At 47.3% G+C, this 13,844-nt stretch overlaps 1 protein-coding gene across 1 annotated transcript in view; it reads left to right on the forward strand.

Moving 5' to 3' along the window:
• Positions 1 to 1,930: 1,930 nt before the first annotated feature.
• The window catches only part of LOC135813409 (myosin-9-like), a 21,442-nt gene continuing 9,528 nt past the window's right edge, over positions 1,931 to 13,844 (forward strand). The window contains exons 1-16 of the mRNA XM_065326506.1: positions 1,931 to 2,670; positions 3,251 to 3,312; positions 4,151 to 4,262; positions 4,523 to 4,575; positions 5,471 to 5,553; positions 5,888 to 5,965; positions 6,453 to 6,507; positions 6,810 to 6,908; positions 7,081 to 7,136; positions 8,493 to 8,556; positions 8,967 to 9,076; positions 9,744 to 9,825; positions 10,010 to 10,082; positions 10,446 to 10,509; positions 10,673 to 10,783; positions 12,943 to 13,014. Coding sequence (XP_065182578.1) covers positions 2,253 to 2,670; positions 3,251 to 3,312; positions 4,151 to 4,262; positions 4,523 to 4,575; positions 5,471 to 5,553; positions 5,888 to 5,965; positions 6,453 to 6,507; positions 6,810 to 6,908; positions 7,081 to 7,136; positions 8,493 to 8,556; positions 8,967 to 9,076; positions 9,744 to 9,825; positions 10,010 to 10,082; positions 10,446 to 10,509; positions 10,673 to 10,783; positions 12,943 to 13,014 — 1,592 coding nt within the window. The 5' untranslated portion in view covers positions 1,931 to 2,252. The remainder of the gene's footprint in view (positions 2,671 to 3,250; positions 3,313 to 4,150; positions 4,263 to 4,522; positions 4,576 to 5,470; positions 5,554 to 5,887; positions 5,966 to 6,452; positions 6,508 to 6,809; positions 6,909 to 7,080; positions 7,137 to 8,492; positions 8,557 to 8,966; positions 9,077 to 9,743; positions 9,826 to 10,009; positions 10,083 to 10,445; positions 10,510 to 10,672; positions 10,784 to 12,942; positions 13,015 to 13,844) is intronic.

Genomic DNA, 13,844 nt, shown 5'->3' on the forward strand with positions numbered 1-13,844 from the left:
GGTGCTAGAAGCGTGGACAAGTGACAACGTCGAACTAAACTAATACTTACTCTAAAATTATAACGTTTTATGACCTGGTTTAGCACCATAGGGTAGTGAATTAACGGCAATGTCACCACCATCACTAACTGTTACGGTGTTAGACGCTAGAACTCATTTCTAAAACGGTATCTCCAAATTCTCGCCCTTGCAGCTTGGGACTTGGTCAGGGAGTGCCATCACGCCATGTAGAAGCTTCTTACTCTAGACCCGGTTAGCACCTCACAAATCGAGAGAACCATTAATTGTATCGATCGTCTGCACAACGCCTAACAATGCCTCTGTACTGCATGAGTAGAAGTAAGGTGCGGTTTCGGTGGTGAAGGCAGCAAAGCAGTTAGTCGTCTCCTCCCAATCATGGCCCAACGTCGGAGCTCGCTCAATGGCTATGTGTGTGTAGATCTCTACCTGATATGCGGATACGTACATTTTGTAATGTTTCCTGCAAGGTTGTGATTGGTAGCCCTGCTTTCAACAGTGTGCGTTGGCGCGGAGGTGCGAGGTGTGAGTTGTGAGTGCTGGACTGCTGGTAAGTGCAGTGCCTGTGAGGATACCTCTGCAGCTACTTATGTTATGTGAAGCCCACGCTTACCAGGGGGCATGTTAGTTGTTACTCCTGCTCAGACAGTAGTCTCAGTCTGCTTTCTATCTTAGTTCCATCTCCAGAGTCCAGTACATGTGCATGATTGTACTGTATCAAGGAGAAGAGTTCTCGAACTGAGTCTCCTAGTACTACTACGCTGGAAATGGTCAGTGACACTCAGCATCTGATAATCATTGCTGATCGTAATGTGTGTCTTATCTGTCCGGGTCTTCAAAGTTCAAGTACTAGTAACGCCTTCCAAAGACAAGGGCCAAAGGGTCTCTCTCCTTCAGCATCAATCCTCCTCTCCTCTCGAAACCTAGCCGGCATCGGCGAACTACACAGGACACTGTAGACCGCGGTACCGGGGCATCATGAGCTGTGCAGCCTACCGTAGATCTACCGACCAGCCTCCATTGTCCAAAGGTGTCTGATGATTGCCTAGCGGCATGAAACTCAGAGTTACAACCAACCTGAACCATGTGAACGTCCTCCGCTATGCCTAGTAGTAGTGCTAGTAGTAAGTATTGTACAAGGTTTATGTAGACGTAGACGTAGATCTACGAGGAGAATCCAGGGGGTAAACCATGGTAAACGGGTGGTCTGCTCCCTGGTAGGTCTACTGGTACTTGGTAGACCATCGTCGGGGCATCGATTCGTAGGCCTGGTCAGGTACCAGGGAGTCATAGAGCCTAGGGTATACGACTCCCTGTCAGGTACTGATATCTATGAGTATGTCTAGAGACCATTGCCGGGCATCGGCATGGAGACGAAATGCACGACTGCAGCCGGCATGCCAGTATTCTGTTCTCGAGGTTTGTGCGAAATTGTGGTTTCTCGTAAAAAGAAAAGAAACAAGATATTACGGAGGATTAGCAAGACGAAATTCGCGTTCGCGTTCGCAAACATTTTTCGAACTGGATTGCGTACTTTCGCATTTTTCGTTCGGAAAAGTAGTCGGAACACGAATCGCGGATTCGTGTCAGGGCAGTCATAAATTTACCACGCTGTAGTGTCTGTACGCAATGTACGTCGTGTCAACGTCATGCAAGTGCGAATTCTGTCTGCTAATCCTTCTCATCACGCGAATTCCGTCACTGAGTTCGACTTTCCTTGGAGAGCGAACGCGAACGCGAATTTCGTCTTGCTAATCCTCCGTATTAAAGATGCATGATCACGGGACCATCACTCTTCAGTGGATTCCATGACAACCACCTGCCTGGACACAGGCGCGGGGCACAGAATGATCAGTTCAAACAGAATGACTGATAATTAGTGATATGACTATGAGCCTGTAGTCTAGAGTCTGGAGTAGAGAGTAGATATGGTGCACTGCCGAACACAGCTGCTGACTGCTGTACCAGGCGTTGTTGCTCAGAATGAGAAAATTATGACTGGATTGTTTTCCAATGGAAGGAAGAAATGCATGTAATTGCATCAGGGATATCATGATCCTGGTCATGGATGCTGCTTCTTGACAAGGAGCTAGAACACCATGCCGCTGGGTGCGCTCTGGTTTACCGGCCTGGAGTGGAGCTCGTAGCCGTGTCTTGACTCCAAAGCTGCATGAACATCCAGTAGAAGCAGTCATAACTCCGCCAGTTCTGAAAAAGAGCGTTTTGCTTATGCAATGGCAAATCTGGATACTAGTAGTCTTGGAAGCCTCGGTAGTATCTCTACCGCCACCAGCACTGCCGTTAGTAGCAAGGAGTCGACTATTACGCTTCCATCTTTACCTTCTAATGTCAGAAAGTCTACGGGCATCAGTACCATGTCTTTGTGGGATGCTAAGCCGACGAGCGATGCACCCAGTACAACGAAACTTCCTTCGTCAAGTGGCGCTGAACTAATGCCAGTGCACGCAGAATATGCTGTGGGTATTGCTGATGAATCGTGTTCCTCAATAAACGACCACACAGTGGATGGACGGAGAAAGCGGCGGAAGAAGAAGGGCGCATATGGAGATCATCGTGCAATTCTGGACGAGGCAAGTAAAGTCAGCAAGGAGGTTGGCAAGACTGTTGAGCAGCTGCAGAATATTCGTGTCGGTAAGTCAGCGGCGCACATGCACCGAGTCACAAGCATAGCCATATCTTCATAAGGCTTGAGAGATAGAGAGATGTCATATCAGGAAAGGTCCCTATGCATGAACCAAAGGTATCTGGTAATGAAAGATCTCATGGTACCAGCTAGACGAGTATGCTTCTTTCCAACTTGAGTGCAGGAATTGCAATGATGTACATGCATGTACTGTACTAGCTCTCATTACTGTGCTTCGGACAGTAGCAAGTAGCAATACATACTAAGTCGGTATGCTCTGTGCAGATTGCTAGGCTCTTGAACAATTCCTTCTCTGGTGTTCTATGTGTTCCTACCTTTTGTGGTATTGTTACATTATTGTAGCGGTCGTTTTGTATTCTTTGACAATAATGTGACATTGTTATCGATGAGCAGGGTTTGATAGGCGTTGACGTTTCTCCTTGTTGTGCAGCATGTGTATGTGTCTATCTGTTTGTCCGTATGTCCATCCATATATCCATCTATCGGCCTGCCGGTGTGTCTATCTATCTATCTATCTATCCGTCTGTCCATCTCTGTGTGTTTCTGGCTATGCATGGTGTGTGATAGACGGCTTGAATGGTGGAGCATATGGAGAGATCAAAGATGTGACCGATGTACTGCAACAGTTGGTACGTATCAATCATCAGCTCATGATCAGTTTTTAGTGTCTAAAAACCTAAAATAACTGATGTATGCTATCGTAACCTTGGCACAGGACCGAATGTTAGTTCTCAGCTTCCGCCCAAGCTGCATGCATAGGACACCATCATCCTGTGTACCTGGTGTAAGATATTGCAGGCAGCAGCAGGCTGGCAACAGGGTTACTCTGAGTAGCTCTGTTCTGCATCATTGCCGTTGCAACACTAAAGTGCTCTACCTCATCATCTAACAGTATGCAACAAATGATGGTGTTTGAAGTTGAGCTGCTTGTGGAGATTGGCAATGTTCATTAGGACAGATAACAATGAGACTGACCAAACAAGATGAAACAATAGACACAGGGCTCTGCTTGTCTTCCATATCCGTGACGCCTAGGTACCTGCCAGTTGTGCTCCAGTAGGCTATTCACATGGCAATGATAATGTGACACGTGGAAACATCGCATTCCAATGATGATCATCATTTTTTAATTTTTAATGCTGGGAGGATTACACAATGCAAGCAATGAGCCGTGGTTTGTCATCCGGCAGAGGATAATCCATACAATGGCATTCCAGCAAAGGGCCAGCAAGAGGAATAATTAATTACAGCAATCATACCTCATCAGCATCAATGCTGCCTTCCGCCAGAAACTTACATTTCTATTAATAGCCATTCCCCTAAGCCATACTCCGATCCATACACTAGAACAATGTGCCGCAAGCTGTGCCACCAGGGAGGTCAGATCATGAGAAGAGGTTCTTGTGACACAATGGAAAAATCACCGTGGATGTGCTGGCTGTGTTCCTGTGTCCCGTCTGCTTCCAGGAGAAGACTTGCCAGGACCTGCGGGTATCTCTGGAATCTGAGACCATCATTTGGAGCAACTACCGGCATGACAAGCTGATGTTCCCCGTGCGCATGACCAATGAAGTAAAAAGTGAGTAAGCACGACATAAGCACTGTGTCAGCACCGAGTTAGGTTTTTTCAGTCAAACAACTTGCTGTTTATGGATTTGTTGTTGAGTTTCATCATTTCGGTAGGCAGCCAAATAGAGTTTCCAGTCCGGATAGCGTCTTGGCCATTGGTTCATTATCACACTACATCGCACTTACTACTCGAAGCATTAGAGCATGTGTCTTCCAGAATCAGAACTGACCGTTCTCGGCATATTGCTTGGGTTTGTGTGCTGCCTGTAGAGATATTGGGATCACTCAGTCGGGATAACACACAGCAATTGAACAAAGTCAAGGTAAGGAAAGATGACATTATGTATAATTATGTAGTTCAGTGCAATATTGGTATGCAGCATGCATCAGTTCAGTACACCACAGCCCGGGTATGCAGCATGCATCAGTTCAGTACTCCGCAGCCCGGGTATGTAGCATGCATCAGTTCAGTACACCACAGCCCGGGTATGTAGCATGCATCAGTTCAGTACACCACAGCCCGGGTATGCAGCATGCATCAGTTCAGTACACCACAGCCCGGGTATGTAGCATGCATCAGTTCAGTACACCACAGCCCGGGTATGTAGCATGCATCAGTTCAGTACACCACAGCCCGGGTATGTAGCATGCATCAGTTCAGTACACCACAGCCCGGGTATGTAGCATGTCCAGTATTATTGTGGCTATGTAGCGTGCATTCAGATACCACCACTAGCACAGCATGCGGTACAGTAGACTATCCTGTCAAGATCTAGCACACCGGATTCACCCAGGGACTGATGCAATCATTCTGTTGGCTTTGATCTCTTGTGGTGACATGGGGATGTGTTTAGTGCTCCTCTGGCTTGCCAATGTTATGTCACGTACATGTACTTGTATAGTGTCCTCAGCCACCAACACGGACCATCTATGCATGTACTGAAACTGTGTTGTCATGCTACTGTCTCACTGCCGCTCTACTTGATGTGAACGGGTATATCGCCATTGCCTGTGCAGCTTTCAGCAATGAAGTGCTGACAACAACATCATTCTAGGGGTAGCCAGGCGGCCATTGCAGGCTTGGTCTTCTTCACCACTGGGCAGGCATTACTCTCACCCCGCACAATCACACACGAGATATACGATTTTAGTGGGCGTATGTGCAGTAGTCCATGCACTACTTCCCTGCTGTTGTTTCTATTCCCACGCTGTCTGTAGGCGAGAGTTGTGGACGTGGAGAGCAGGGTTAAAGAGAAGGAAGCTGAATTGGAAAGAATCCAGAGTGAAGTCCAGCGAATGAAGTATGTTCTCCAGCAGTAGTTCGCACCAGCAATACATATCCTTCCAACTGCAATCTATCACATCTGCACGGGCCTGGTACTTTGTTGTAAACTTACCCGCTAATTGTATTTGATTCAAATTGATATAATATCAGTTTTCCTGGAGAAAAGTGTGTTATATATGTGCTTAGTCATGACAAGTACTTTGGCACGGTAGGCCGTGTGTAAAATAATTAGACAGCATCAAGTTCTGTACCGTAATGAAGCCAGCACTTTTCTATCCTTATCATTGATCTCTTATTCTGGTCATCAGTTTATCAATTTAATTCTCTTTCGATTCTCGCTGTGTTCCCAGACCCGAAGTTAAAAATGCCCAGAAAGGCCACGAGGAGAATGTTCAGGATCTCAATCGGATCATGGGAGAGAAAGCAAGGTAAGAGTCCTGCATCAGAAACTCAGATCATTGATGAACAGCAATGGCTAATTTTGTCTCTTGGTACCCTGGAGCACATACAGTGGATCTCTTCTAGTATGGCTCTGGTAGCATGTACACTTGCTTAGTAGACACATTGCACAGGGTGTGGATGTATCGTTCTATACTGAACTGTGTTCGGGTAAGACTGAGTGTCTTGGATACTAAATGCACTTTGCTGTTCCCATGGAGTAGGTCTTATCATAGTTCTACTGTAGTCTAGGTGTTGCCTATTAGTCAGGCAAAGCCGCTAACTTGAAGGACAGTGAATACTGTTGGCTATTAGTCAGGCAAAGCCGCTAACTTGAAGGACAGTGAATACTGTTGGCTATTAGTCAGGCAAAGCCGCTAACTTGAAGGACAGTGAATACCATTGGCTATTAGACACCGATGAATCCGTGGTACTCCTTTGCTTCTCTTTTGCTCATAATTGCCCGGTGGTGCCTAGGTGCCGCATTGTGCTGAATGAGAAAATGGCTGAGGATGCTATCATCGTCGAGCAGGTAGGGCAAATGTATACAATATGGCATCACATTCAATATGGCCGGGGGTATCATTTTGGCCCAGAATAGTTCTGACCTAGCTACCCTGTCCCATGGACCATGATGGGTGACAGACCACATGTGTGCATGGGTGTATGCGGTGAAGTTCAATGACATGATTGAACACGAGGCAAGTGAATACTTCTCAATTTCGAGGAACCGTTCTCTCGCTAACCCATTTTGATATTCATTGCAGGTGTACAGCAGTGACATCATGCTTGCAAATCACTGTCTGTTATGCTGGCTTCTTGTCTTGCTTGCAGACGCAGGAATTGGAAGAACAGATACAACGGCTGCGCGATGAACTGGAGGTGGAAAGGTTAGCTGCCGAGAAGGAGATTGATGAAATCGGACTTAAAGTGGTGAGTACAATATTGTCCTATTAAAAAAAGCAACATAGATATGACATTGCAGTATAGTGATCTGTTCAGTGGTATTGACACTCTATTGTAGGTCGGTGCATTCTTCTCTTATTTGCACTACATTTTATTAACGTGTCATCAATTCCACCATTCTTCACTCCTTCCCATGCAGGCTGAGCGAAAGGAGCATATTGCCAATAAAGAAGATCAGTGCTTTGCACTTCGACGGTAAGTGTAGTGCTATGGCAGCATGGATTGTCGACGTAACGAGTTATAGCACAACTCGGTGGCTTGTCTAGTTGTTGCCATACTTTTGCATGTGATTTGCACCAGTTTTGTAATACGAAATACACCGGGTCTTTTAATGCTCAACGGGTATAGCTCTTACATACAAGGTGGAGTAAAAAGGATTGCCTAGGTTGATGCTAGTCTTCTTCCCAATGCCTTAATGGCGAAAGAAGATAACACCTTGCTGAGCAGTAGTGAGAATCTATCTCCAATGAAGCATGGTGAAACGAAGAACCGTCCGTGTGACTCGTGCCCTTTTCTCACATGTGTATTATGATACAGTGAAACCTGATCTAAGCGACCACCGCACGGTGCAAGCAAAAACGGTCGTTAGAACCAGGTCCCATACATTCGGGGCATATCGGATCGTGTACGTAAATGTGCAATTACCGTATTTCCACAAATAGTAGGCCGGTCTACTATTTTTCAACCTCGTCCTAACCCGGCCTTATAATCGAGGACGGTCTTGTATTCGAGGACGGTCTTTTATTCTTTCAACCCAGTTTGACACCGGTCTTCTATTTCTCGCCATTTTCTATTTCTCTTCCATTTTCTTCAACACAGTTTGAGCACGGTCTTCTATTTTTTTCCACAGTTTGAGCACGGTCTTCTATTTTTAACACAAGAACAAAGACTCATTTAGTAGGCCCGGTCTTCTAATCGGAGACGGTCTTTTATTTTTTCAATCGCCCCCTGCCCCGGCCTTGTATACGAGGAAGGCGTTGTATACGAGGACGGCCTTTTATTTGCGGAAATACGGTAATAGTCATGTACCTGTGCACAGGAGTAAGTTTTGGCAATTGTTCAGGTACATGAACATGTACTTCCATAATTATAGTATGATGTACAAGTACTGATAGGTGTGGTGCATAGAACACGTTCGTACAGGCAAAGTACCCATGAATTTTACACTTCACTCAAGTGCATGCAGCGCACCCTGCAATTTCACTTGTCACTTCTAGTTCTGTTGACTGCATGCTCTTGCTTCTGAGCACGCTTCAACCCTGTTGCAGTCAAGCCTGCCAGCCAGGATAGCACTTTTGGCTAGCTTTGGTTGCTGTATGCGGGTCAGATATGGCACTTGGTGCACTAAAAGTCGGTCGCTGGTTGCGCAAGGCAGATGGTTGCTGTACTCGGTGCAGTTTCTGTATAGAACCGTCCGTGCATGGAAAAATGGTCGTTCAAAGAGGTGGTCGCTGAAACCAGAGGTCGCTTAAACCAGTTTTTACTCTGTGTGTGTATATGTGTGTGTGTGTATGTGTGTGTGCGTGCACACATGCGTGCGTGCGCGTGCAGGGAGATCTGTGTAACTCAAGACGAGGCTGAGTTAGTTGGAGCAGAGGTTACGCGATTGAAGGATGCAAGTACAATGTTCTCTTAGGAAGGAATATAGCATTGCGTGTACCCTGGACCACCCAAAGTAGAGTACTGTGTGCACCCTGCATCACCCACTGAGAGAACCCGGGTAGAGGATTGCAGTGCACTCCTCACAAGCGCAGTGAGCTACCCAATAATTGGCCTTGGCATAGAAGCCTACCAAGTCTAATGAAGTGGTTAAAGTCAACCATGCTCACACTGGAGGCTCAGGCATATTTATTGTGCTTGTGTTGTTTTGTCACCAGAGGCTTAGCTCATTTACGTACGATAACCGTCAGTTGGCTATGGTTAAAATGTTGTCAAACTCCCAGGAAGTGACTTGTGACTTGCTTGTACTGTGAGACCAGATATTTACTGTACAGTACTGTTTGTTTTGTCTTGCTGCTACTGCAGGAGCTTAGCACATTGAAAGTAGGATGTAACCTGTGCAAGGCCAGGAAGACTGCAGCCAAAGAGGAATACGATGAGACTGCACGCAGTGTGCTCAAGAAGCAAGCTAAAGGGTGAGGCCGCAGTCTCAGTCTGGGGTTAATGCGGTGGCCACACTGAAGAACTGGACACGTTCCATGTGAAATGTACATGTACATCCCGGGGGTATACTGAAAGATGTACAAGTAACAAAAGAGAGTGCAAACAATTTGAGATCTACAACATCTACAATGTATTCTTTCGGGAACGTCTGTGTTGGAAGTGCCTCCGAATACCAAACCTACTGAGTTTAAATGGGTTGCCAATGAGATCACCATTCCTGTGAATCAGACTTGCTCCATAGCTGTCAGTAGTCCTTTTTCAGTACCAGTGCAATCCAGATAGGCTCATATCACTTTTAGCTGGGCACTGTCCATAACTTTAAAATGTTCGTAACTCTGAATCCCGGCATACGATTCAATAGGGATGGGCCAAGGATCTGGCATATGACGTCACTATTTCCACAAAAATTGGCAAAAGATTATTTGAATTTATTTCCACTAAAACTCCCCCACATGGTACTTGCTAGACCAGGTAGACCGAGGTGCCCGTTACTAAACATGGAGAACCATACATAGCAGTTCATGCATAGGGTGTCCAGCAGGACACCCTATCACCTGGCTTTTGTGCACTGTGTTGGCATGCTTACATATGCATGTATGCATGTGTCGTATTTGTGACGCTTTTTTTTCATTCTTCCAGGCGAGACATAAAAGCAGCACAAGTAGAGGAAACAGCTGCTCATGAAGAGCGCATTCGGCAATTGAAGTTGAGAGAAGAAGAGGTGAGGCAGGGTTCTTTCGGCACAATCATGTGAAAGCCGAGGAAGATGTAGCATTTCACCATCATACTTCAGCATGGTGAATAAACCACGGCCAGCTAGGCTACTTTTAGGCATCATGCCACTTATGTACTAGTGTTTGAATGTTTGAATTAGCTGTCTATCTCTGGCCTTTCTGTCGCTTCAGGCACTGGAGAACACGAGATATGCTCAGGAAGAGATGGAGAAACTGAAGCCGCAATTTGCAAGGGCGCAAAAGAGTAAGATCCTTGCCTTGAACGACGAAATGAACTTCCAACCCCTGTTGTTTATACTGATCAGACCCTGTGTGTGTGCATGCACATGCGTATGTGTGTGTATGTGTGCGCACACGTGTGTGTGTATGTGTGTGTGGGGGGGGGGGGGGGGGAGGGTGTGTATTCATGACTGTGGTCTTTGTGTTTGCTATCATCAACCTAGCTTGTGTAAGGTGGTAAGCAATTTTTTACACTGCAGATCGTCAAGTGCATCGCATCATCATTGCATCATCTACAGTTTATGACCGAGAATACGTTCACATACAATAATTGATGGGGATGAAAGCATTAATTGAAACGTAATCGTGATTTGCTGTTTATTTGCAGTTCACCAGCGCTCTTCGAAGCGGGCAGATGCAGAATCAGGACGGCTAGCTTCAATACAAACAACGTGAGTTTGACTCTGGCAGACTGCATAAGAACTGACCTTCTTTTGTATACTCTTCAACCAGACTTTTTGTTTGTAACACTGACTTTCGAAATATGCATGCATACTGTTGTCATGCCTGTTGTCATGCCTGTTGTCATCGTTGTTGTTTCTTCGCATATATCAGGGTCGATACCTCAAGGAATACATTGATGGCCGCAACTGATGAGTGTAGCAACTGTATCCAAGAGTTGGAGCAGCTGGCGGTGAAAGAGAAACAGATGGAGCAAGGCTTGGAGTAAGTCAACGAATTTTAACAACCCACACAAGCATGTATGCACACACACACACAGGTACACACACACACACACAGGTACACACACACACACACACACACACACACACACACACACACACACACACACACACACACACACACACACCTGTTCCTGTTCCTGTTCCTGTTCAGCACTGCCACAAGGGCCACGTGGCTCTCCTTAAGAGAGAACCGGGGAGGAGGGAGGCCGCTGGCATCTGTGTCGGGTGAGGTCGCTCCCGCGGCGAAAACGGCGGCCACAGTCGGGGCAGGACCATTCAAATGTCAATCGTGTTGCTGCAGTCGGGCGATGCGTACTACGGTGGCATTTGTGTCGTGATCTGTCAGACGGTCTGGCGAAACAGCGGTCACATGTGGGGCAGTGAGCTGCGCAACAGTCCCTTGCAATAGCTTGGGGATGGTCTTCACGGGGCTGAGGATCATGGGGTGTGCATTTATGCCGCGATAGCCCACCACGGCTGCGTAGCCACCGTTGACATTGGGGACATTGCACTGCACCGCGCTGCTCTGCTATGGGCTTGGCCCTTTCATCCAAGCACTTGTGACGGCGCTTGTCCGAAGGCCTGCTAAATACGCGTCGGCAGACAAGACATTGCACATTACGCACTGGTGACGAAGCTGGTTCCAGCTCACGGTAGATGTTCCTCCACCCTGGTCGTGACTGGGTATCTTCTGGCCAAGAGTCCTGTACGTCACATCGCTGTAGATCCGGACTCAGAGCGTCTCGCCAGCGCTTTCGTGGGCCGCATGCAGGTCGGGTCTCCGGTCGGCAGCCGAACAGAACAACCCGGGGTGTCCGTTCCATATCCATGCGCATAACGTGGCCAAACCATTCCAAACGGCGTTGCACAATCCGGTCCTTGATGGGCAGGGGTCTGGCATCATTCCACTGCTCCAGGATGGTGGTGTTGCTGATGTGGAAGTCCCAGACGTCAGAGCGTGACACACCCATGATGGTGCGGAGGCATCTCATGTAAAAAGATGACAGCTTGGCAATATCGGCTTGGAGTGGTACCCAGCACTCAGACGCATACAGCAGCAAGCTCAGCACACACGCCTCAAACACTGTTCGCTTGGTGGCCAGCGTTAGATTGTTATCCCGAAACACTGGGCGACTCAGAACGCCAAAGGCACGTGATGCAGCAGCTATCCTGGACTCGATATCCCGGGAGCAGCGGCCATCAGCGTGGATATTAGTTCCGAGGTAGCGAAACTGATCACACACACACACACACACACACACACACACACACATATGCACACACATACACTCAGGGGCGTGCTCGGCTCCCCTTCCAGGGGGGTGCACCACTTCCAGACAACAGCAATTTTCAAAAGGTGGTTGTACCGGTGACATCATACAAAGATTGTACATGTATGTCATCAAGAATGAACATACAGTACAGCATCATATCAATTTTCTCAAAATAAAGGATGAAAACTTTACAAATCTATAAAAACCAATCCGTCGACGGCACTGTCTGTGCCAGGCAGGCCGATGCAAACACGTATTGTACGGATATAGCGAAGAACAATCGCAACACTACTTGTAGTTGACGTATCTGGACAGGATTCGGCGAGGAGAGCGTCGAAAGAACAGCTTCAGCACCTCATCTGTGGATGTGCTCCCGCGAGGTCGGGCTTTCCGCAATACATTGGTGACTTTTCAAAACCCCGGTCGAAATATTTGGGGGGGGGGTGCACTTGCCCCCTGTGCCCCTCGCCGAGCACGCCCCTGTACACACACACACACACACACACACACACACACACACACACACACACACACACACGCATACGTGTACACACACAGAACGTTGAGCTATGCCATAGTGGTGGCAATCACAATGGGGAACATTGTCATCTGCAATGCGCCACCACACAACATCAAATAGATATACGTGATCACTGAATGAATGCAATCATGGTGTTGCACTGCAATGTAACTAATGGTTGCCCCACCCCCACCCCTGGGCCACGTTACATGTACTCGTACACAGAAAACTGCTCTTTAGGCAGGTGGTGTTACTGATTTAGTTCCACATGCATGTGCCTGGAAGTAGAAGAAATTTCAGCTTTGTTACTGACTATCATCACACCCATCACCGGTCTGTTTGCAGGGCTCACAAGGCATTCGCAGCGGAGGTGAGACAGGATGCTGAGAACAGACTGCGACAGAAAAAGGAGAGAAAGTAAGCATCTCGGAATGGGTACAGCTGCTAGCTGTGTTTGCGTGTGTGTGTACGTGTGTACGTGTGTGTGAATGTATGTGTATAATATATGTGTACGTGTGTGTATGTGTGTATGTGTGTGTGTTTACGTGTGTATGTGTGTACGTGTGTGTGTGTATCTGTATATGTGTATGTATGTATGCATGTGTATGTGTGTGTGTATGTGTGTGTGTGCGTGCGTGTGTGCGTGCGTGTGCGTGCGTGTGTGCGTGCATGTATGCATGCGTGCGTGCGTGTATGTGGTTGTGTGTGTGTGGTTGTGTGTGTGTGTGTGTGTGTGTGTGTGTGTGTGTGTGTGTGTGTGTGTGTGTGTGTGTGTGTGTGTGTGTGTGTGTGTGTGTGTGTGTGTGTGTGTGTGTGTGTGTGTGTGTGTGTGTGTGTGTGTGTGTGTGTGTGTGTGTGTGTGTGTGTGTGTGTGTGTGTGTGTGTGTGTGTGTGTGTGTGTGTGTGTGTGTGTGTGTGTGTGTGTGTGTGTGTGTGTGTGTGTGTGTGTGTGTGTGTGTGTGTGTGTGTGTGTGTGTGTGTGTGTGTGTGTGTGTGTGTGTGTGTGTGTGTGTGTGTGTGTGTGTGTGTGTGTGTGTGTGTGTGTGTGTGTGTGTGTGTGTGTGTGTGTGTGTGTGTGTGTGTGTGTGTGTGTGTGTGTGTGTGTGTGTGTGTGTGTGTGTGTGTGTGTGTGTGTGTGTGTGTGTGTGTGTGTGTGTGTGTGTGTGTGTGTGTGTGTGTGTGTGTGTGTGTGTGTGTGTGTGTGTGTGTGTGTGTGTGTGTGTGTGTGTGTGTGTGTGTGTGTGTGT

Source organism: Sycon ciliatum, chromosome 4 (genome assembly GCF_964019385.1).
Source record: "Sycon ciliatum chromosome 4, ocSycCili1.1, whole genome shotgun sequence".
Classification (NCBI taxonomy): Eukaryota; Metazoa; Porifera; class Calcarea; order Leucosolenida; family Sycettidae; genus Sycon; species Sycon ciliatum.